The 23471-nt window shown below is 40.9% G+C and overlaps 3 protein-coding genes and 1 pseudogene across 3 annotated transcripts; 2 read left to right on the forward strand and 2 right to left on the reverse strand.

Moving 5' to 3' along the window:
- The first annotated feature begins 970 nt into the window (after positions 1–970).
- Positions 971–1671, forward strand: LOC131317115 (phloretin 4'-O-glucosyltransferase-like). The gene is made up of 2 exons (XM_058346688.1): positions 971–1460; positions 1556–1671. The coding sequence occupies exons 1-2, from the start codon at positions 971–973 to the stop codon at positions 1669–1671; spliced, it is 606 nt and encodes a 201-aa protein (XP_058202671.1).
- Positions 1672–13069: 11398 nt separating this feature from the next.
- LOC131315764 (crocetin glucosyltransferase, chloroplastic-like) lies at positions 13070–15164 on the reverse strand. Its single transcript, XM_058344959.1, has one exon. It carries the CDS (start codon positions 14532–14534, stop codon positions 13149–13151), a length of 1386 nt encoding a protein of 461 aa, XP_058200942.1. The 5' UTR covers positions 14535–15164; the 3' UTR covers positions 13070–13148.
- A 326-nt stretch (positions 15165–15490) lies between these two features.
- Positions 15491–17326, reverse strand: LOC131315765 (crocetin glucosyltransferase, chloroplastic-like). Its single transcript, XM_058344960.1, has one exon. The coding sequence runs from the start codon at positions 17127–17129 to the stop codon at positions 15732–15734; it is 1398 nt and encodes a 465-aa protein (XP_058200943.1). The 5' UTR covers positions 17130–17326; the 3' UTR covers positions 15491–15731.
- A 1359-nt stretch (positions 17327–18685) lies between these two features.
- Positions 18686–20930, forward strand: LOC131315766 (crocetin glucosyltransferase, chloroplastic-like; annotated as a pseudogene).
- The last annotated feature ends 2541 nt before the right edge of the window (positions 20931–23471 follow it).

Raw genomic sequence — 23471 nt, forward strand, 5'->3', positions numbered from 1 at the left:
AACACCTGAAATTCCCACCTTCAAACCGCTCCAATTTCAGAAAGTCTTGTGTCATCTTCTGTAGAGACATCGCCATCGCAAAATACTGTCTTTAGATTGTTGGAAAAATTGGCCGCTGCAAATTCTGAAATGTTGACGAAATCTCCACCAAAAGTGAAATACGCTTCGAGTCACGACTATGTCGCTTTCCTAAAGACAGTATTTGCCCCCACCAATACCGGTATGCAAAGGGTTACAGCAAACCTGCCTTCAAGATAAATCGAAACCCGAACTTGAAGTTCTTTCCGTTTTCGTTTGCACTAACGGAACGGACAGAATATCTGCTTGAACGAATATAAAAACCGAGAACCACTGTGTTCTATTTTCTGCAGCAAAACAGAACGCAAAATGAATGCTAGAAAATATAGAGAGAGATGTGGGAGAAATTCGGATTATGTGTGTATATAATGAGCACTGGATTCTGCTAAGTAGTGGTCTATTTATAGGCCACTACGCACCCATTGAGAATGGGTATGTGCAAAGTGCGCCGCTAAAGCGCCACAATGCACCACAGCCCACGCCACACAGCCCACGCCGCGCGCGCGCGTGCTACTGTGTACCGGCTCTGCCGGTATGGTGCGAAGCACCAAAGGACTGCACCACACTAGATCATTAGTTACTTACATTAGGAATGTTTCCTAATATATACCACTCCAACATCTCTCAGCTTACCAATGTGGGACAAAGCTCACAAAGAGGAAAAACAAGCATTCTAAGGAAACAAAGGAATTTACAAATCCAAAACCAACGACTCTTTTATTTTGAAAATCTCTAACAGTCAAGATGGGCGTCAGCGTCACATTCGTAACCGCCTTTTCCGTGCTCAATTGCATAACCAAATCTGCCTCCGCTACTCCACAACGCTTGACCTTTTCCGGGTTCTCCGACGGCTAAGATGACGGGTTGAAACTCGGGGATCTCGCGGGGATTGATGTACAGAATAGCGGGTCGAAAGGAACTCATCAAATCAGAGGCCGAACGAGGCCGGCCTTTTGTTCATGTGGTCTACACCTCATTTCTCCCTTGGGCAGGCCAAGTTGCACGTGCCCTTAACGTGCCATCCACTTTCTTTTGGATTCAACCAGCCACCATCCTGGATGTATACTTCTATTACTTCAATGGTTATCGGGATGCCATTCGGAGCAATACGAATAACCCCACATCGGCAGTTGATTTACCGGGACTGCCATTGCTCACTGGCAATGACCTTCCCTCCATTCTGCTTGATTCAAGCGCTTTCGATTGGGGGGCTCTTCCATTACTGGAAGAGCACGTAGGTATACTCAATGGGGAAACAAATCCGAAAGTACTTGTGAACACCTTTGATGCTTTGGAGTCATGGGCCCTGAGAGCAATCGAGAAGCTAAACTTGGTTGCTGTTGGGCCATTGCTCCCATCGGCTTTCTTGGATGAAAGGATCCGTCTGACACTTCTTTCGGGGGAGACCTATTTCAATATTCAAACGCCTATATTGAATGGTTGAATACAAACTCCGGCAAATCTGTAATTTACATAGCGTTTGGAAGCATTTCAGCTGTAGGGAAGCAACAAATGGAGGAGATAGCACACGGGTTGCTTGAATGTGGAAGGCCGTTTTTGTGGGTAGTGAGAGCATCAGATGAGGGAAGCTAAGTTGTAAAGAGCAATTGGAACAACACGGAATGATAGTGCCGTGGTGTTCTCAAGTGGAGATTTTGTCACACCTGTCGGTTGGGTGTTTCATCTCTCACTGTGGGTGGAATTCTTCTTTAGAGTGCCTGGTTTTCGGAGTTATAGTGGTGGCTTTTCCGCTAGCGTTAGACCGAGTGACAAACGGAAAACTTATCCAGGATGTTTGGAAGACGGGGATAAGAGTGACGAAGGATGTTTGGAAGACGGGGATAAGAGTGACGAAAAATAGTGAAGGAATTGCGGAACGTGGTGAGATTAAGAAGTGCATAGAAGTGATGATGGAAGGAGATGATATGAGAAGCAATGTTGAAAAGTGGAAGGATTTGGGAAGGGAAGCCGGAAAGGAAGGTGGATCCTTGGACAAAAATCCGAAAACTTTTGTTGAGGAGACGATCTGTACTAGTTTAGTAAAATAAATATTCTTGTACGAAGCTGATCGAAACATAAATAATGTTCGGTCAGCAATAAGTGATGCATAAAAATTGTTGTACAAAGCTGATCCGCGCTATTTTGGAAAGGATGCGTCTTACACTTCTTTCGGAGGAGATCTGTTTCAAGCTTCAAAAAAACTAGAGGTGGCAAACGGGTGCGTTTGGCGAGTTGGAACGGATCGTGAGTCAAATATGGGCAGATTAAATATGGGTCAAAATGTAAACGGGTTAAAACGGATCGGGTCGGATATTGGTCAAGTCTACCCAAACCCACCTGCCCCGACCCGCTTTCCTTCTTTCTTTTTTTCCCCCCTTCCCTTCTCTTCTCTCTCCCCTCCCTTGTCTGATTTGTCTCAATAAGAGGATTCAGAAAAGTAAAATTTTATGATTAAATCTCAATTTTTTTTGAATAAAAATGAAGCAATTAGAGGCTAAAAAAGCTTTTAAAAAATCAAGTTTTTACATTTTTTTTCCCTTTCCAAATAGTGACGTAACTTCGAAGAGGAGTTAGAAGCCGCATAAGAGAATTGTCTGGAAGGCGATGATTGCATAGATTGTACAGTTTCGGTCTTCATTGCGTTTGCCGAAGCCACCGCTTAGGTTTAGATTAAAAAGTCAAGTGACTTTTTTTTTTGGTCTCTATTCAATTTTTTTTGTATTTGTTTGTTTTGCAACATATTGTTTATCCCTATTAGTTCGTCTCGACGATATAATCGAAAAAATAATTTTTTTTACTTTCACCCTAATATTTTTTGTAATATTCAAGATAAATCCCAACAACTGACTTTTTGGGCTATATCTTGGATGTTTTCAAAAATATTTGGGTGAAAGCCATAAATTTTTACTTTTCTAATTGGAGCGAATAAAAATTCGTAAAATACTTGTTGCAAAATGACAAACGCGGAAAAAGTTGAATAAGGACAAAACAAAAAAAAAATCCAAAAGAGGGAGAGGAACTCAAGGGATTGGTCTTGCAATTATATTATTTTTGTCTTTTTAAAAAAAATTATGAGTTTCATTAAAAAAAATTTACTTTTTTGATTCCTCTTATCGAGACGAATCATTAAGTCACAAAAGTTTAATGCAAAATTAACAAATGTAAAAAAAATTCAAATAAGAACAAAAATAAGCCACTTATCTTTTAAATTTGAGAAGTGCTAGGTACAAAGAAAATCTACCCAGATATTACCCCGAATGGGCAAATCAACGGTACAGATACAATTCAGAGTGAATCTGTACCATTGATTTACTATTTCGGGGTAATTTCCGGGTAAATTTTCCTGGCACTTAGAATTTTTCTTTAAATTTAAACCACCCTAAATCTTGTGCATTACTTTTTGAGTTTTGTTGCCGAAACAGTGAGAGAGAGAGAGGGAGATGGGTGAATTGGATTGATTGTAGTGAGAGAGAGAGAGAGAGAGAGATGGGTGAATTGGATTGATTGCAATGAGAGAATCAGAGAATACGTGGAGAATCAGAGAAGACGTGTGGGCGAGAGAGAAAAAGGGGTGTTGGACTATTTTTAATTCTAATCCATATTAAACCCACTCTCAACCCATCTAAACCCATAAAAATATAGGTTGATATGGGTTCAACCCATTACACAATATGAGCGGGTTGGGTTGGGTTACAAGTGGGCGGATTTAGGCGGGTTAAGAAATATGAGTTGGAATTGCCACCTCTAATTCCTATCTTCGCTCATAGTCTTCCATAGGTTTTTTCTTCAATTATTAATCTCATTTCTTTTTCTTCTCTCCCCATTGATTATCCAAATAAAATCCCTCAAAATCTAAACCAAACAAACTATTAGATTTTCGAATCTTGTTGTTCATAATCCAGCCCCCACATTTACGAAATCCCGGCTCCGTGCCTGACAATTATGGTGTAGACCACATGAATGAAGGGTTGGCTAGTTTCAGCCGCTGAAGTGATGAGTTTCACTATGGCCTCCGACCCGCGGATCTTTATCTCCTTCATGTAGCGGTCGGCATCGTCGATCAATGACGAAGTTCGACGAGCCCGTCATCATACCTGTCCGAGATGTGGGATTTTGGTTGGTGTGTCATTGTTGGTACGGTACTTGGATATCTCGCCAAGATTGAGATTTGTAGTTTTTTGGCTCGTTTTGGATTTCTCAGCCTTCATGGTCCGGACCAAGGCCTTGGTGGTCCGGACCAGCGCTTGTATGCGTTTCCTGGAGCGATCTGTTTTTTCTGTCCGGACCAACACATACCGTGGTCCGGACCATGGCGACGGGGCAGTGCATTCTGGAATCTCTGTCCGGACCACGGTATGTGGTGGTTCGGACCAACATGCTTTAGCCGATTTTGGTAATATTCTGGACTTCCTAAAAATTGGTTTTGGAGTTTCATTTTTGGTTTTGGACTCCATATGCAAAGGAAACATAATTTGGCAAGGATTCTGACTTTAGGAAGCAATCTGTGGCTATAAATATTGTAACGCCCCTAATTTTGGGAATGTTAAATAGACAATTTCATTGAAAATCTAAATAGAGTCTGGCTCATTATTACATCATAACTCCCATGGGAGTACTTTTATTACACAAGGGAAGGGAAACTAAGGTTCCTAACTACAGCTCCGCCTACTTTTCCATCCTAGCTAGCTCTTCGGCTCCAAAAGCCTCCAAAGTGTACAAGTCACCCTGTTCATCTACAAAGTCTGACATATTATACTAGCGTCGCCACCGATATAATATGTCAGGGTCACCAAATGTAACACCATGAGCTAGAGGTGCTCAATAGAATAATCCAAACTCACTAACCCTTAACTTACAAATAATAGATCATAACTCTAATGATTTCCACATAGTTCATGCATATTTGACAAAACAGTTAACAATGACACATTCACATTCACTATCCAAACTAACGTAGGTGTCCTTGATTTCTGAGTTTTTCCTACACAACATTTCGTAGACCGTGTTAGTGGTTTTGTTAACCAAATCATTATTTTAAAAATTGTCATTTTACACACCCAACCTCAGTTCTACCGCGCCGGTCTCCCGAGTATCCTCACAATGGTTCCGACGCGCCGAGTTTGCATTGGCTCCTCTCTGCGGATAACCAAGCCACACACCCAACCTCGGTTCCGCCGCGCCGGTCTCCCAAGTATCCTTACAATGGTTCCGTTGCGCCGGGTTCCCATTGGCATACAAAGACCCACACACCACACAATGGGCTACCATGTCCGGCCATATTGTAGTTTCCAAAACATTTCTCTTTCTCAAACACATCTTTCCATTAACCACACCCTAGGTGTCATGTTTCTACTTCCTCGATTTTCGTGTCTTGTTTCAGGCATTGACTCCGCGGTAGGACTTTGTACATACGTAATCATAAATTATTCATTGTAATCTTGAACACAACTAACAAGATCATCCGACTCTATATTACTAATCATGCTCAAATTACCACTTAAGCATAACGCCGTATATACGGGCGCCCTTGGAGTGAAAATCATTTATGCTTATCCCACAACAAGTAATACAAACAATTCATGTATACATGCTCATAATCATCCTAAAGATCAAAATCCGAATACTTCTATTCAAGTGTTAAATTCTATCTTTCAAAAATCGTTCTTTCCTTCTTTGTGGGAAGTTCAAAACAACACATGTTTATTGGAGTAAAAGTCATTTATTCAATATGCTCATACTTCCATTAGCAAGATAAACTTGTTGACAATCATGCATTCCAACTATTATAAACGATAGATAACCTTATCTACTTAGATAAAATGGTTAAGGATATTTATACTTTGAACTAAGGACATTCTACTTTCCAACATACGGTTCTATGCTATACGTAGAGTTAGTGGACTGGGGATTCTACCTTTCTTTTTGGCGGTAGTGACGACTACGAAAAGTAAGTCAGCTATCGGACGGAGTAACTTCCTACGGTAAGCTTCCGATAGCTTCGAAAGAGAAAGGTTTCTCTCAAAACTAAATCTTAACTAATACTACTAAAACTTTTGGATCGAGAGGGTGGTTGAGTGGCAATTTAGTGGTGGCCTAGGATGAGTTTCTTGAAGAACTCAAGAACAAACAAGAACAAGATAAGAATACAAGACTTTCTAGAGAGAGAAATTGAAAGGTTTCAAGGTGTGAGTTGAATGGCAAGTGAGGGGTTCTGTTTATGGCAAAACTAACTTCTATTACCCAATGAATAAAATTTTCCCCAGCTATTATTGTCCAATGGTTAAAAGGGCAATTATGATAGGTATGGTCTTGTCTTGTCCTAAGAAAGCTTTCTTGCAAGAAAGGATAAAATGATATCTAGGCTAAAGAGTAGTCTTCCCATGTCTAGTCAATCTTAGGTTTAGGTTGGAAGCAAATCTAGGATTATGTGCTTGAAAAAGACTAGAAATGGGTTGTCACTTGGTACTTAGGCTTGAGTGTGAAGATGGTAAAAGAGGTAGCTTGCTTGGGTGACCAAATACATGCACACACTTCACTCTTTCTCTCACTCTCTCGGCCTCCCTCTCTCTCTCTCTCTCTCTCTCTCTCTTGTACTATGTGTGTGTATATATATATATATATATAACCATATATGTGTACTTGGAGAATCCAGGAAAGTAACTTTAGTGGGTAATTTTAGGGTTAGGGCTATAAGTCTTAGGTTTGCATACATGGCAAGTCTAAGGTTGCTTCTTTTAGAAGTAAAATAATGACTTCTTTTGGTATGACTTGTCTTGTCAAATATATATTCACTTTGGTAAGTCTAGTATCCATTATCCAAGGGATAAACTTTTTCCTAACATTTGTTATCCAATGGTTAAAGAGGATAATGATGATAGGTATGGCCTTGAATGACTAGTCATGGGTGAAATGATTACCTCTAAAGGTCTAAGGGTTCAATTAGGGTTGGGAGGGGTTCATAAGGCTCAAAAATGGTCAAAAAGGTTCATCTAGGGTTAGGAAATTGTAACTAGGTGAATTGAAAGTTTGGTTACTCCAACTAATCGGTTGAAAATTAATTCTACTTGCCATGTAGGATTTCTAGCCAAGAAATGTAATTTTAAAGGACTAAAATCTAATTATGACCGATTATTAGAAATAAAAAAGGAATTTTAAAAGTAATACCAAGTAATTAGAAAGAATTCAAATATTAAACGAAATTTTTATTTACTGAAAATTAGGGTCGTTACAAATATAGCCTTGCTCTCTCATTAGGGTTTGGACTTTTTGAGTGAATCCCTCTGAGAGGCCCCTAAGGGGTCTCATCTGTAGAACCTTAGGGTTCATCTATTCAATCTTCATTTACATCTGGTTGCCCCTTCTATGGTGGGTTCTTTAGGCATTCGGCCATCTGGCAGATCATCTGTTTCGGCGATTCTTTTTGGTTGAAGCCGTAGGGTTTCATGAGAGTCATCTGCATCTGTGTGACATCCGGTCACGTCTGTGGAACTTCGTTCCGTTTGTGTCTCTTGGTTAAAACCCTAGGGGTTTATGAGACTTGATGAAAGAGAGTCTGTATTTGGTGAGAGATTTCAATCGGATTTTTTATTTGGTGAGAGAACTTGTATTTTGGGATTGGTGAGTGTCCCTTGTGAGGGCTTTGTTTGTTCGTCACCATTGTAGCTTTTCGGAGCATCGTTCTTTTCACATAGTGGAATCTTCTCTCGTTCACTAGCCTGTGGAGTAGGTTTACATCCGTAAGTCGAACCACGTATATCTTGGTCTCTCTTATTCGTTTTCTTTGTTTGGTTTGGTTTCTCTGTTGTTTTTCGCATATGTTTGGTTTGGTTATTTTCTCAATATCATGAACATCAATAATCGTCTGGTTGCGGTTGGGTCCTTCAGGGGCTCGCCGCACAACAAACTGGTATCAGAGCTTAGGTTCTGACCTAGGCATCCATTTCGTTCCGCTGCTCAATTTTGGTAGATTATTGGTGGTTTATGGATATTTGGGAGAAGTTGGTTTCGGTGGAGAAACTTGGAGATGAAGATTCTCGATTTGCTATTTTTGGTTCATTATCAGTTTGTCGTTCAGATGAACGGATTGGAATTTTGGGATTTGACTATGAAGATATTATTATGGGTACTGGCCAGTCTTATGAGACTTTGGAGATAGAAAAATCTGTCTGGAGTTGGATGATATAATCATTTGTGTTCGATGGTTATCGGATTTGGTGGAGAATCTCATTAATTTGGTTTATTCCTTGTTGGATTTATCTCTTTGGTTATTAGTTTTGAAAATTTGCACGGGCTTGTGAATTTGGTGGAGATAAATCACATGGATATGTTTTTTGGGATTGCTTATAGTTTAGTAATTAGTTTGATTGCCTTGGGCGATTTATGGCATCCTTTCAAAGACGATTCGGTTTGGTTGTATTTGGCGTCTTGGGTTTGCCGTTCGAAAAGTTGGGTTTTGGGCGTCTTCTAGTATTTCTCAAAGATGTCTTGGATTCTGGATTTTCTGACTGGAACTTGTCTGCCATTTTCAAATTTGGTTGCGCACTTATTTTTTGGGATTGGTTTGTATTTTGAAATTTGCTCGATACTTCAAAATTTGGCTCTTTTAGGTTAAACTGAAGTTATGTTCCAGTACTTCAAAATTTGATTAGAGCTTGTTTAATCAACAGTTAATTAATCTAGTTTGGTTTGTGGGGAGCTTGATTAGGGTTTTTTGGCTCGCTCTCTAGCCCGTATTTTACTTTGGTTGGAAGCTCGGTTCGTGATTTTGTTCGCTCTTAGAGTTTGGGTATTCGTTTGGCTTTTTCTGTGTTACTTGAACTTTGGATGAAGAGCACTCTGTTCGGTTGGCAGAATCTGGTGGCTCGATACGTCTCGAGCATTTGTTTATTTTGTGAGAGCTTGGTTGCTTCCGTATTTGAAGATTGGTTTGGGTTGACTCGATGCGCCTCGGGCATTGGATTTGGGTACTTGATTTTGGCTTGATATGTCTTAAGCATTCCTTTCGATTTGTGCCAATTTGTTCGTGTGACTTGGTCACTTGGTTGTTTTGCAATTCGTGTGTATTTGGTTAATCGACTTTGTTGGAGCTTAGAGTTTCGCATGGGAATTGGACATCTCGCCAAGGTGGAGATTTGTGGGATTTTGGTTGGTGTGCCATTGTTGGTACGGTACTTGGATATCTAGCCAAGGTGGAGATTTGTAGTTTTTTGGCTCGTTTTGGACTTCTTGGCCTTCATGGTCCGGACCAAGGCCTTGGTGGTCCGGACTAGCGCTTGTATGCATTTTCTGGAGCGATCAGTTTTTTCTATCTGGACTAGCGCATACCGTGGTCCAGACCATGGCGACGGGGCAGTTTTTTCCATATGCAAAGCAAACATAATCTGGCAAGGATTCTGACTTTAGGAAGCAATCTGTGGCTATAAATATAGCCTTGCTCTCTCATTAGGGTTTGGACTTCTTGAGTGAATTCCTCTGAGAGGCTCCTAGGGGTGTCTCATCTGTAGAACCTTAGGGTTCATCTATTCAATCTTCATTTGCATCTAGTTGCCCCTTCTATGGTGGGTTCTGTAGGCATCCGGCCATCTGGCAGATTATCTGTTTTGTCGATTCTTTCTGGTTGAAGCCGTAGGATTTCGTGAGAGTCATTTGCATCTGTGTGACATCCGGTCACGTCTATAGAACTTCGTTCCATTTGTGTCTCTTGGTTAAAACCCTAGGGGTTTTATGAGATTTGATGAGAGAGAGTCTGTATTTGGTGAGAGATTTCAATCGGGTTTTTTATTTGGTGAGAGAACTTGTATTTTGGGATTGGTGAGAGTCCCTTGGGAGGGCTTTGTTTGTTCGTCACCATTGTAGCTCTTCGGAGCATCGTTCTCTTCACATAGTGGAATCGTCTCTCGTTCGCTTGCCCTTGGAGTAGGTTTACATCCGTAAGCCGAACCACGTATATCTCGGTCTCTTGTTCGTTTTCTTTGTTTCGTTTGGTTTCTCCGTTGTTTTTCACATTTGATTGGTTTGATTATTTTCTCAATATCATGAACATCAATCATCGTCGGGTTGCGGTTGGGTCCTTCGGGGGCTCGCCGCACAATAGGAGAAGCCCAAAAAGGTCAAGCCTCGTAGTGGTGTAGGAGCGGATTTGGTCATGCATTGAGGGCAGAAGAGTGGTTACGAAGGTGACACTGACGCTGACTTTTAAGAGGCGCTTGGCGAATTGGAGGCTGGGATTGATGTGCCCCTGGGCTGGAAACGTAACCAATAGGAGTCGAATGTAGTCATCCATTTTTTTTTCCCTCGGGCTAATGATTGGAGACTAAATGAGTTCTGTTACGTTGTAGTAATGATTTAGAAAGCTGAAACTTGAATTTATATACACATGTTAATGATAGGACCGAAGGGCCATGACATCAGTGGTGACGAATTGGGGATGATTGATCTTTTAATTAATTTGAAGGGTTTTAGACACATCTACAAGTTTTTATTAAAAACGTTCTTGAGTTTTGAGTGTTGAAATGGTTATATATCCTGTTGGACTATTGTCTCTTGACATCCCCCTTTATAGATGCACAATACTAATGCATAATGCATATGAGTAAATTTACAGACACAGATGTCTGAATACAGTTCCTAACACACTGTCTAGCTTCCTGGCTAGTTGTTTGATGTACGCATATGGAATCCACAGATCCATGTGAGACCTACACACATCAGACCATAGAGTTTGTGAAACAAAATTTGGTCTAATTTACACGTGAGACTACACATCAAGGGATAGGGCCCACGGGCAAACACTCAGAAAAGCACCCAAAACCTAGACCCTAGACAATGTACTTACGGTAATTTATGAAGTAAACACTAGGATCGATCTAAACAATCGCAATGCACAACCGCTGATGTAACTCATCTACTTTTCTTATTTGTACTATAACATAGTAGAATCTGGTGTGAGCTGTAGATATACTCAAATATACACAGCTGGGGAATCCTGTAAAGTATTTTGTGTCTTTGCACTCTCTGTTTCTTACTCGATTGTTCTTTATGTTTTATGTGTGTGCTGGTATGACCGATTTCTCAATCCAAATAGTTCAAGCAAATCTATGTCCAAACATACGTGTCCCAATCCAATGCATATTATGAACTGTCGCCATGGCTATGCAAGTGATTTGATACTTGAACCACGAAATAATTGAGAAATTAGGTATACCAATTGCAATACATTGCTGATATTTTTTGTCAACTTATGCCAAAGGAGTTGTATTCCACTAAGAACCCTTAATTTGGAGCTAATGCTGATTATGCCTTCATAATGGTGGCGAACCGGATCTGAATTGCTGCATTCAGACGAAACTCAAAAAAGACATCGTCATCCATCTATTGGGAACGGTAAAAAACCATGTTCACAGTTAACTAGAAAAACTTCTTTTGGCAGCATGCTGTCGCAACTACTGATTACCCCGTCGCGGAAAGGTATTGGAAACGGCAAAATTGGTGTCGCAGATTATGGGGTGTCAAAAAATTGCAGTCGCCCACTTTTTGCGACTGCATATTCCCACATTTTGCAATGGCAAAATGCTGATGCAAAAGAAGCTGAACCGCTAAAAAGCATTAATACGAAAAGAATATGGGTACATATATGATATGAGATACATACCCCGTGTACAAATGTCTTTAAGATCTATTTTGGATCCCACAAAGTTGATGAGTCGCTCCTTTTGTTCAAAATATATTGTTTAAGGTACCGGCGGTGCCTAGGAAATCAAGTTAAGGCGAATGCTAGCTAGAATCAATAGAGAGTGATTGATATATAGCCCTTGAACCAAGATTAAGTACTAGGCAAAAGAATCCATCCAACATGAAGAACCAAATTGTAACACATCTTTTTACAAAATCATCTGATAATAGTTGGGAAAACCTATTCCTAAAAGCTTTCGTCCGATGTTTGTAAGAATAATCGAGAACCGCAATAGCAACAATCACATGTTTAACCCACACTACGCCAAATTTTAGTATTAGCGGCATGAGAGGACTGCCGTTAATAGTCCCAAAACCGCCGACAATACTCAAAACCACCGGTAATAGTTCAAAAACCGCCGGAAATAAACCGCCGGGAAAACAATTGTCGGAAAAACAAAAGCGGCATTAAAAAACCGCCGGTAATACTAAAAACAGCGATAAAGAACCGCCGGCAATAAAATCGGTGGTTAATTTTTTTTGCTTCCCCAGGAATCAAACTCGGAACCTCCGGATCCTGTAGCGCGCGTGCTACCAACTGGGCTGACTCGCATATCACATCATGCAGGATAAATAATAATATTTATATTATATGGGTCGGTATTATTATAAACGGCGGTAATAAACCGCCGGTATTAAAAAAACCGTATATTCTATTATTTCCAGCGGTATTTTAAAAAACCGCCGTAAAAATTGGTAAAAACGGCATTCTTAAAAAAACTGCCGTTTTAGGTAGTTATTTCCAGCTGTTTTACGAATGCCGGTAAAAATAGCTTTTAACGGCAGTTTTTTTACCACCGGTAACAATACCGTCGGTAAAAGCAATATTTGGCGTAGTGCCAGAAACCCAGCTAATAAGTGGCAAGGGGCTATATAGAGATGGAGCCAATACAGTAACACTAGCAAACCACATCTCAGATTTCCAATTAAATCTGAGGCTGTGCAAGGAAGGGAGGGAGAAACAGAGGATGTCGAAATATTATGCCTCTTTTTGTTAAATGTTACAAGGTACGTATCATATCCCCGCCAAAAAGGTGTGTATATTATAGCTTGACCCCGATATTTATTGTATTTCTAGATAGATGTTTGGTTTAATACGGAAAAGAACGACAAATAAGGGTTAAAATAGGAAGATCCGAAGAGCCAAAGAATATATCTCACTCGTTGCTCGCAAATTATTTCTAGATGCACTCTAAAATTTATCCATGATTTGGTGTCTAAAATTTCACATGACCCGAATACTGAGGACAAAATGTTGGAGTGCCTGAATAAGAAAGTTAAATGTAAAGGTCAAACTCATTTTCCATTGTTTATTTTAGACCAGTTTCATAGAACATTGTTCACTTCACCAAACTTGCCCTAACATCCTCAACAAAAGTTCTAAGATTCTTGTCGGATGATCCACCTTCCTTTCCAGCTTCCCTTCCAAGATCCTTCCACTTTTTAGCATTGCTTCTCATTTCCTCTCCTCCCACCACAGCTTCTATACACTCTTTAATCTCACCACTCTCCGCAATTCCATCCCCATTTGTTTTCACTCTTTTCCCCATCTTCCAAAAATCCTCAATAAGTTTTCCGTTCGTCGCTTGGTCGGCCCACTGTGGAAAAGCCACCACCGGAACCCCAGAAATCAAGCTCTCCAACGACGAATTCCACCCGCAATGAGTCACAAAACACCCAACCGACGGGTGTGACAACACTTCCACTTGAGAACACCACGGCACTACCATCCCTTGTTGATTCAGTTCCTCTTTGCGACTCAACTTCCCGTCTTCCGTTGCTCGTACTACCCACAAGAAAGGTCTTCCACATTCCAGCAGCCCGCGCTCAATCTCCTCCATTTGTTGCTTCTTTATGGAAGCATAGCTTCCAAATGCTACGTAAATAACAGATTCACTGGGCTTTGAATTCAACCACACAACATAGTCTTTTGAATGTTGAAACAGATCTCCTCCGGAAGAAGTGTCAGACGGATCCTCTCCATCCAAGAAAGCAGACGGGATTAACGGCCCAATAGCAACAAAGTTTAGCCTCTCGGTCGCTCTTAGAGCTCCAGACTCCAAAGCATCGAAGGAGTTTATGAGTACTTTGGGATTCGTTTCCGTAACGAGTACGTCAAAATGCGTGTTAATTAGTGGAAGAGCGAAATTAGAAGTGCTCGAAGCGAGCAAAAAAGAAGGAAGGTCGCCGCGTGTGAGCAACGGCAGTCCCGGTAATTCGACAAACCACGAGGGGTCGTTCGCGTTTTTCCCAATGGACTCTCCATAGCCATTGAAGTAGTAGTAGTAAATACCCAAGATGGTCGCTGGCTGGAGCCAAAGGAGAGTGGAAGGCACCTGAAGGGCATGAGCAACTTGGCCTACCCAAGCCATAATGGTGGTGTAGACCACATGAACGAAAGGCTGGCCTCTTTCCGCCGCTGATTTGATGAGTTCTGCTATGGCCTCTGACCCCCGAATCTTTAGCTCCTTCATGTAGCGGTCAGCATCGTCGTGGTTGTTCCACAAGTGACCGTTGCCGTCATCGTAGCCATCGGAGAAGCCGGAAAAGGTCAAGCCCGGTGGAGTATCGGCGACAGATTTCGTCACTCGTTTGAGAGAGGAAATAGATGTTACAAAAGTGACGTTGACGCCCATCTTGACGAGGCGCCTGGCGAATTGGAGGCTGGGATTTATGTGCCCTTGGCCAGGAAACAATACCAGTAGGAGTCGAACGCAATCGTCCATTTCTTCTTCTTCTTCTTGGGGACTTATGGATTTTACAGGCAAAGCAAAACAACTTGTTTCATAAGTTAGAAAGCTGAGGCCTGATTTATGTGGGCATGAAAATGACAGGGCCAGGGTCCATGACGTCAGTGGTGACGAATTAGGGATGATTGATCTTTTAAAATTTGAAGGGGCTTAGCTAGGCTAATTTACAAGTTGTGAAAAAAGGTGGTTGTGATTGTTGAAGTGGTTATACTGCTTAGTTGGTTCGATTCTTGCCTAATGATATCCCCAGTTAGATAGGAAAAATATTAGTGCAGACGAGAAATGTTACGGACACAAGTGCGAAAAATACATATTCTAATTCGGATGTGTAAGGAATTGGTTGATGTATATGGACCCCACAAATTAATGCATGTGAGACCTATGATGAAGTCGACCAAACCAACAGAGACACACAATGCGCAAAGAAGAATGAAGAAAAGTAACAAAGAAGGATAGACACAGATAACTAGATAAGTACATGATTTTCCCAAATGTCTAGTCAACTATATTAACGGCTCATGCCTGTTTTCACCATGTATGGAAACAAGAGAGCATAGAGTGCATTGGCTGCTGCGTATAGCTAACCTGGGGTTTAAATCACCAATACTGACGTAAACCTGTCTCAATTTTAGCGGCGCTACCCAAAATAGTCAGCGATGCAAACCCCGGCCCAATCATGTGAATCAGTCTCAAAAACCCAACCTACACATCAAACGATTCCAGACACAACTTAGTCTGAAAATCTTTGCCCCAATCGGTTTCCAATACATATTATGAACTGTCGCTATAGCTATATACAAATGATTTGATACTTGTATCATATAATATTTGGGAAAGGTATACCCAATTGCAACATAGAATCAGGTATCTTTGATTTGATTACGCTAGATAGCTGACGCCTGATTTGATTTATATGCACATGTGATAGGATAGAGCCAAGGACGAATGGGGATTATTTATCATTTCAAATTTGAAGGGGTTTAGGCTAACCTACAAGTTCTGAAAAAAGAATAAAAAAAAAAAAAAAGTAGATGTAGATGCATAACAGATCGGAACAGTTAACGATTGTACATGTAGATGCATTTAAGTGCAGTGAAGTTGTGGTTCATTAATTCCTGAGTTGATGCCTTTATTGATGCGCTGGATTGAGGTTGGAATAGTCTAAAACAAGCTCTAACGAGCTCTAACTTCATCAACAAAAGCCTTGAGATTCTTGTCCGACGATCCACCTTCCATGGTTGCTTCTCTTGCTAAATTCTTCCACTTCTTAGCATTGTTTCTCATTTCCTCCCCTCTGCCCCCACCTCCCATCACCATTTCAATGCACCTCTTAACCTCACCACCGTCAACAATTCCTTCTCCATTTTTCGTCAATCGAACCCCCGTCTTCCAAACATCTTCAATAAGCTTGGCATTTGTCACTTGGTCTGTCCATTGTGGAAAAGCCACCACAGGAACCCCAGAAACTAAGCTTTCCAACGAAGAATTCCACCCGCAATGACTCACAAAACAACCCACGGATGAGTGTGACAAAATCTCCACTTGAGAACACCACGGGACTATCATCCCTTGTTGCTCCAATTCTTCTTCGTAATTCATCGTATCTTCTTCTTCTTTTTCACCATTTTCCTTTCCTCTCATCACCCACAAAAACGCCCTTCCGCAATCAAGTAGGCCGCGTGCAACCTCCTCTGTTTGTTGCTTCGCTAAAGCAGAGTAGCTTCCAAATGCCACGTAAATAACAGATTCTCTTGGCTTCGAATCCAACCATTTGATATAGTCGTTTGATTTTTGAAGAAGGTCTCCTCCAAAAGAATTGTCAGATGGATCCTTCCCGTCCAAGAAAGCTGAGGGAATTAGTGGTCCAATAGCAACAAAATTTAACTTCCCAATAGCCTTTAGAGCTTCCATTTCCAATGCTTCAAAAGAGTTTACGAGTATTTTCGGATTTGTTTCTTCATCTAGAGTGTCTATATGCTCTTTAAACAAAGGCAACGCAGATTTATACACGTTTGGAGCTAGTAGAAAAGAGGGAAGGTCACGGCCAGTGAGCCGGGGCAATCCCGGTAATTCAATTGACCATGAAGGGTCAGATATTTTGCTCTCATTGAGTACATCTCCATAACCATAGAAGGAATAGTAGTAAATATCCAAGATAGTGGCTGGTTGATTCCAAAGTAAAGTGGACGGCACGTGAAGGTCACGCGCGACCTGGCTTACCCAAGGGAGAAGGGTGGCGTACACCACGTGCACAATGGGCTTTCCATTGTCACCACTGGCAGTGATGGCTTTTGCCACTGCCTCCGAACCGCATCTCCTTAGGTCAGCCATGTAAACTTCGTAATCGATGCCGGCTTTGAAGCCGTCGTCATGGCCATCTGAGAAGCCGAGAAAAGTCACGTCTCGTGGCACGGCGGCAGCACTTTTCGTTATGCGGTTGACGGCGGAAAAGGCCGTTAAGAAAGTGACGTGGATGCCCATTTTCACGAGGCGCTTGACGAATTGGAGAGAGGGGTTGATATGCCCCTGAGCCGGAAAGGTTACGAGGAGGATTTGGACACAGTCATCCATAATTTTGTTATCAAAAGAACAAATAGAGAGTGAAAGTTCTTATTTTGGGTTTTTTCCCTCTTGTTCTTGGGTGGATTTGGGGTGTACTCAATGAAAATAAAGTGTTTTGAACTTAGTATTGGCTTTTCCAGAGGTTTTCAAGCACATGGTATATGGATATATGGGGAGCTCTGACTAGGACATTTGTGGTGGAAAGTTTCATTGGACAGTACGTTCAGCCATTCCTATATATCCTTACTTTTCAGTCATCAAACGTTACTCACGTGACATGGATTCTTGGTTTTTTTTTTGTTTTTGGTTCGTCTGTCAATGTTGTTCTGATAGCTAATGCGCACCTTGACTATTTTATTTTTCTCCTCGATCTGGTTAAAGGCGAGCCATGCACATCTGGACTAACGAATTCATAAGAGATTTCTCTCTTGCTGCCTGATTGTCTGATTCCAATAAATCTCGAGATGCTTGGACTTACAGCTGATTCCTGTTCCCACTGAGTTCCCTGGATTGGGAATGGAATCTAAGCCAATTAATTCAGTGGACACTTGATAGTAGGGGTGACAAATTGAACTCAAATCTATTAAGAAATCCAAACCTACCTATTAGTAGTGAGTACTATTGCCAAGGCCCCAGGCAATGACCCAAAGCCCAACCACACCGAAACAAAATGGCCCGAAGCCAACCCGGATCAGCCACATAACAACGATAGGAGCAAAGACAAAAACCAAAACTGATGTACTACCCCAGAAACCAAAAATCTCAGCAACCTAGCCAACCTCAAAAACCAAAAAACCTCAAAATGGTAGAATGTTAGTGGAGATTATAACGTTTGAGAATACAACAAGTGCCGAGTGAGCGTCATGAACTTTTTCATGAGGACTCAAACTCACAACCTCCCGGTATGAATTTTTTCATGAGGGCTCAAACTCACGACATCCTGGTCCAAGAAAAGATAGTGACAAATCAAGTATGCTACGCGTGCTGTTCTATAATATTAGAGTTAACTGAGAGTACTCAAACCAGGAAAGGGACGTCATGAAGGCCCTTTTACAAGACAAGTATCAAATAATTGAGAGCCGACAGTTTACACTTTGCATCAGGACAATAAATATAGCTCATGACATACATCACCAAAATCTATCCAGCTAAGGCCCGTTCCTCTAAGGAAAATAAGTACTTATTTTTTGAATATGATGTATTATGAAAAAATGACCTGTCTCGTAAAACGAAAAATATGTATTTAAAAAATAATAACCTTAGTAGAACATAATAAATTTTTCAACGTATTTAAATTTTTTTCTACCGTAAAACTTGTACACCTCACATTATAAAAAAAACGTAATACTCAAACATGCATAATCACCATAACATAGCTCTTTCCACACTCCTGGTGTCACTATCAACCAAAAATATTCGTGTGCCGCTTCACCGATATTAAAATATCAGGTAGAGTACTAGTCTAAAACCCTTCAAATTAATTAGAACAATCATCCCGGATTGGTCACGACTTCATATAAACATGTGCAACACGCTTTGGGAACTCCATGCACAGTCAAGCCTTTAGCTACCAAAATTCTGAAAACCAAAGTTCTTTTTCTAAGAAGAAAAGAAAAGATATGGAAGACAGTACTGTTCGACTCCTGCTGGTGACGTTTCCAGGCCAAGGGCATATAAATCCCAGCCTCCAATTCGCCAAGCACCTTGTCAAAATGGGCATCGACGTCACTTTTGTCACCGCCTTTTCTTTCGCTCAATCGCATGAGCAAATCAACTGCCGCTACTCCACAGGGCTTGACATTTTCTAGCTTCTCCAATGGCTATGTGTTTGCATTATATTTCACCGCCTGTCGATAATCGACCGAAAAGTGACAATTATGAGAATGCTTCCTATTTTATCATTTTTAGTATTGGTACTTGTATTTTAATAACATATGCAGGATACTTGGCGTATCTCTATTTACTTGGAGGCTAAAAGACACATGGTATTGTCCTACACACTTGGAGGTTGAAAAGAACACTTGGCATGTTCTTACACACTTTGTTGTTAGTGGGAAGTTATTTGGACAAGTGGAAGCAAAGGAGAATGAAGAAGTTGGGAAGTTATTTCATACGCATCTTTGTTTTTCTATAAATAGCCTTTTTAGGTCTCATTGTAAAAACACACAAACAACGCCAACAGGCCTTTATCTTTTCTTTTTTAGGAGTAGTTATAACTTGTAATTGTTCACTCGATTATCTTAATCGGTTGTTCTTCTATCTTGAGGATTAATAAAGTCCATTTTGTTAATCCTCTCCAACAATCCATCCACTTCATTGTTTGTTTCCAAAGAAGTTCTGTAAACGGCAAAGAACCAAACTCCACTTTCCATATCTACATTCCAGCAAATCACTACACAGTTCTCTCCGTCGATTGGATAGAAACCAGAAAATTAGATAACACTATGACGACGGAGTTCAAATCGGCAATCGCTACGCGGACGAGCTTAGGGCCCGCGGGTCGGAGGCCATAGCAAAACTCCTTAAATCGGAGGCTGAACGAGGCCGGCCATTTATCCATGTGGTCTACACCACACTTCTCCCCTTTGTAGGCCAAGTTGCACGTGCCCTTCACGTGCCGTCCACTTTCCACTGGATTCAACCAGCCACCATCTTGGGTATTTACTATTATTACATGCATCAATGGTTATGGAGATTCTATTGGGAAAAACATGAACGACCCCTCATGGTCTATTGAATTACCCGGGCTGCCAGTGCTCACTGGCCGCGACCTTCCCTCTTTTTTGCTCCCTTCAAACACTTTTAATTTTGCTCTTCCGTTACTTGAAGAGCATTTTGAGATACTCGATACCGAAACAAATCCCAAAGTACTTGTAAACACCTTTGATGCCTTGGAGGCTGGGCCCCTGAGAGCAATCGAGAAGTTAAACTTGGTTGCCGTTGGACCGTTAATCCCTTCAGCTTTCTTGGATGGAAAGGATCCATCTGACACTTCTTTCGTGGGAGATCACTTTCAAGATTCAAAAGCCTATATTGAATGGTTGAACACAAAGGCAAGCGAATCTGTAGTCTACGTAGCGTTTGGAAGCCTTTCTGCTATAGCGAAGCAACAAATGGAGGAGATTGCACACGGGTTGCCTGGATGCGGAAGGCCGTTTTTGTGGGTGGTAAGAGGATCAGAAGAAGAAAAGCTGGGTTGCAAAGAGCGATTGGAACAACAAGGGATGACAGAGCCATGGTGTTCTCAAGTGGAGGTTTTGTCACACTCATTGGTTGGGTGTTTTATAACTCATTGCGGGTGGAACTCTTCTTTGGAGAGCTTGGTTTCTGGGGTTCTAGTGGTGGCTTTTCCGCAATGGTTAGACCAAGCGACAAATGGAAAGCTTATTGAGGATGTTTGGAAGACAGGGGTAAGAGTGACAAGAAATGAGGAAGGAATTGTGGAGAGTGATGAGATTAAAAAGTGCATAGAAGTGGTGATGGGAGGAGATGAAATGAGAAACAATGCTAAGAAGTGGAAGGATTTGGGTAGAGAAGCTTGCAAGGAAGGTGGATCATCTGACAAAAATCTTAAAACTTTCGTTGAAGAGATCAGGATTAGTTTAGTAAAATAAACAATGTTCTACAAAACTGGTCTGTTTGAGCAATAAGGGATTTAGAAATGTATGGTTCTTCTTTTTCAGTAAGTTGGTGTGGAGTTGGTGTTTTATGGCTAATGTCATTAGTAAAGTGGCATCTTGTTCTAATCCCAATTCGTTGCGTTGTTGATTTAGTGACAAAAGTTCTTATTTGTTAAGTACTTATTTTCCGTTTTATGAGACAGATCATTCTCTCGGAATGCATCACTTTTCATTTAAAAAATAAGTACCCATTTGATAAATAACTACTTATTTTCCTTTGGGGAATGGGGGAGTAACTCGTGTAAGAAAGTATTTTTTAAGAAGTCTTAGAAAATCAAAACGTGTGAGCAACAATTCTACAGTTTCTACTTGTGTTGAAATTGCCCCTCTACAAGTGAGGACTAACTCCGAATTAGAATGTAGTCTTTACTTGTTTTAACAGGCTGTTGTATCTTGCAGAGAGAGCTCTTGTGGTTAGTTCCATCGACTCATAGTAAACTGGTGTGGCAATGGAGGAGTAGGCAAATTGCCGAGACGTTGTATGTGTGTTCTGTTTCTTTTCTTGCTTTCTTTTTTTTATGTGTTTCTGTGATTTATAACATCTCAAGATTGCGAGAGTTGGTGTGTTGGTGAGTTGAGCGTGTAGTTATTCTAAATATCAACTAACACATGAGCGGCTCTACCACTTCTTGTGGGGGTTCTCTGGATTCAAAAAATGCAATAAAAAATTATCTTTTGTACATATAATTTAGTTGTTTTCTCTTTTATTGTCTTACCTGGATCATTTGTATATAACTAGAGTAAATGGAAAATCACTTACAATACTTCAGATACTTTGGAAAAAATCGTACGTGCCCTCTTGTTTCGTTACTCTTCATATTGCTCTAAATGATTTTTCCTTTCGAGAGATACTTCGACATTCAATTTGGTTCAAAAGACTTGTGGATTGTAGTGCTACGCTTCCACAAGCCGAGATCGTTGGATCCTTTGATCAAGGTGGACACTGGTAAACTCATAGCACCATAACGAGTGTCAATTTCATCTAAGCTAGACAACCACAAAGGAGACATTTCATCTAAGACGAACCTAGGAGTCCGTAGACACCCCAATTTGAATCCTCTAAAATATCGTTAAACTTCTTGGCCCCGATGATGATAGAAGGACAAAACAGCCTTCCAAGGGACAAGAACAATGCTTCCTTTGAGTCTTATAAACCAAAACAAAACCTTTTCAAAAAAAAAATGGAGTCTAGCGCTCGGAAACCTAACCGGGGCGCTTAGGTCATAGCTGGACCAAAGTGCTCAAGGTGATGAGCACCCAATATTGTAGATATTTGGTGCGACTAGTCCCGTTTTATGTTGTTTTAATTTGTGTTTATTTAGCTATTATAATGATTTTGCACGTAAGGTTCGTTTGAGGGTGTTTCAGGTTTTACGCCCTAACAAGGGTGATTTTGATGCCTTGGACATGCCTCGAGGGAGTCCGAGCTTCCAAGACCAAGTGGCGAAGTGCCACCGTTCTCTAATGAGCAAGATACGAAGCATCGGGTGAAGTTCGGAAGCGTCGGGTGCCAAGTTTTGAAGCTAGGGGCCATTTCTGCAGTTAACAAGGCGGTATCCATACAACCGTTTTGGTTGTATCCATACGGCTCCTCTACGGAGCATTTCCAACACAGGCGTAACAGCACGGTATCCATACAACCGTTTTGGTTGTATGGATACAGTTGGCTTTCCGACAGATTTTTCTGCTTTTTGAACTTTCCATTTATGGAATAGTTGCTACTTTTGGAAAGTGCTAGGATATTTGTTATGAGAGAAGGGTTGGATTGTATAAATATCACACACTCTCTCTCTCATTTTGGGTAGCTAGATACATTTTACTTTAAGTCTTTTTTCTCCATTGTTGTTCCAAGCTTTTCTTGTCATTTCCTTCAAGAACTCTTCAAGGTATTGGTTGTATGTTTATTTCTCGTGTATTAAAGTTGTTCGTATGCTTTAGATCTTTTATGATATCAAGTTTGTTTTTGAATTTGTCGGTTAAATCTTATGTCTTATTTTTCTAGCATGCTTTATCTTTTTGCTATGTGTGAGTAGTTGATTAGGCTTGGCATCGAGGTGATTAATGCTTTGTGACTTTGGTTATTCTTGTCTTTCTCAACTTAAGACTTGAGGTTTGGTTTGGAAATGTGAGTGGTTCGCCTTTTATGTAACAAAACTTGTCGATGTTAACCTCCGGTGATCATATGCTCGCTCATATGGTTCCGTGAGCTATGTCTCGCCTCGTGTTTGCCAAAAGAACCAAAGAACTTGCTCGCTTTCCAAACCTTGCTTCTAGTTCTTGACCTTGATATTTAGTTTGAATGCAAGTCTTGGCGTTGTTAATCTCCGGTGATCATGTGCTCGCTCACATGGTTCCGGAAGCTATGTCACGCCTTGTGTTAAGCTTGTTGTTCAAACTCTATATCAAGTCTAACCATTTTCATAGCTAAATCTTCCGGTTGATAACCTATGCCGTGTGATTCAACCGTGTTTTCGTTGAGAAAAGTTAATTGGCCTAAGTTATGGGCGTTAGAAACTCCATTGCCTTGCCGCTTTTAATTCATAGTTCAAACTCTTTTTCTAGTCATTTTCATAAGGGCAATTCTCACCTTTCAAAGGAAAACTAAAAGTTGGCCGCCTAAACGCCGGAAACCCTTACATCTAATCCGAACAAGCTATATTCGAACTCCCTG

Source organism: Rhododendron vialii, chromosome 2a, assembly GCF_030253575.1.
Source record: "Rhododendron vialii isolate Sample 1 chromosome 2a, ASM3025357v1".
NCBI classification, from domain to species: domain Eukaryota; kingdom Viridiplantae; phylum Streptophyta; class Magnoliopsida; order Ericales; family Ericaceae; genus Rhododendron; species Rhododendron vialii.

What these genes read in the sequence shown, in the direction of transcription:
- LOC131315765 (XM_058344960.1), bottom strand. Translation starts at nt 17,129, where the DNA reads ATGGATGACTGTGTCCAAATCCTCCTCGTAACCTTTCCGGCTCAGGGG.
- LOC131317115 (XM_058346688.1), top strand. Translation starts at nt 971, where the DNA reads ATGTACAGAATAGCGGGTCGAAAGGAACTCATCAAATCAGAGGCCGAA. An exon ending in TTTCTTGGATGAAAGGATCC is followed by an intron (nt 1,461 to 1,555) that starts GTCTGACACTTC and finishes TAATTTACATAG; the next exon opens with CGTTTGGAAGCATTTCAGCT.
- LOC131315764 (XM_058344959.1), bottom strand. Translation starts at nt 14,534, where the DNA reads ATGGACGATTGCGTTCGACTCCTACTGGTATTGTTTCCTGGCCAAGGG.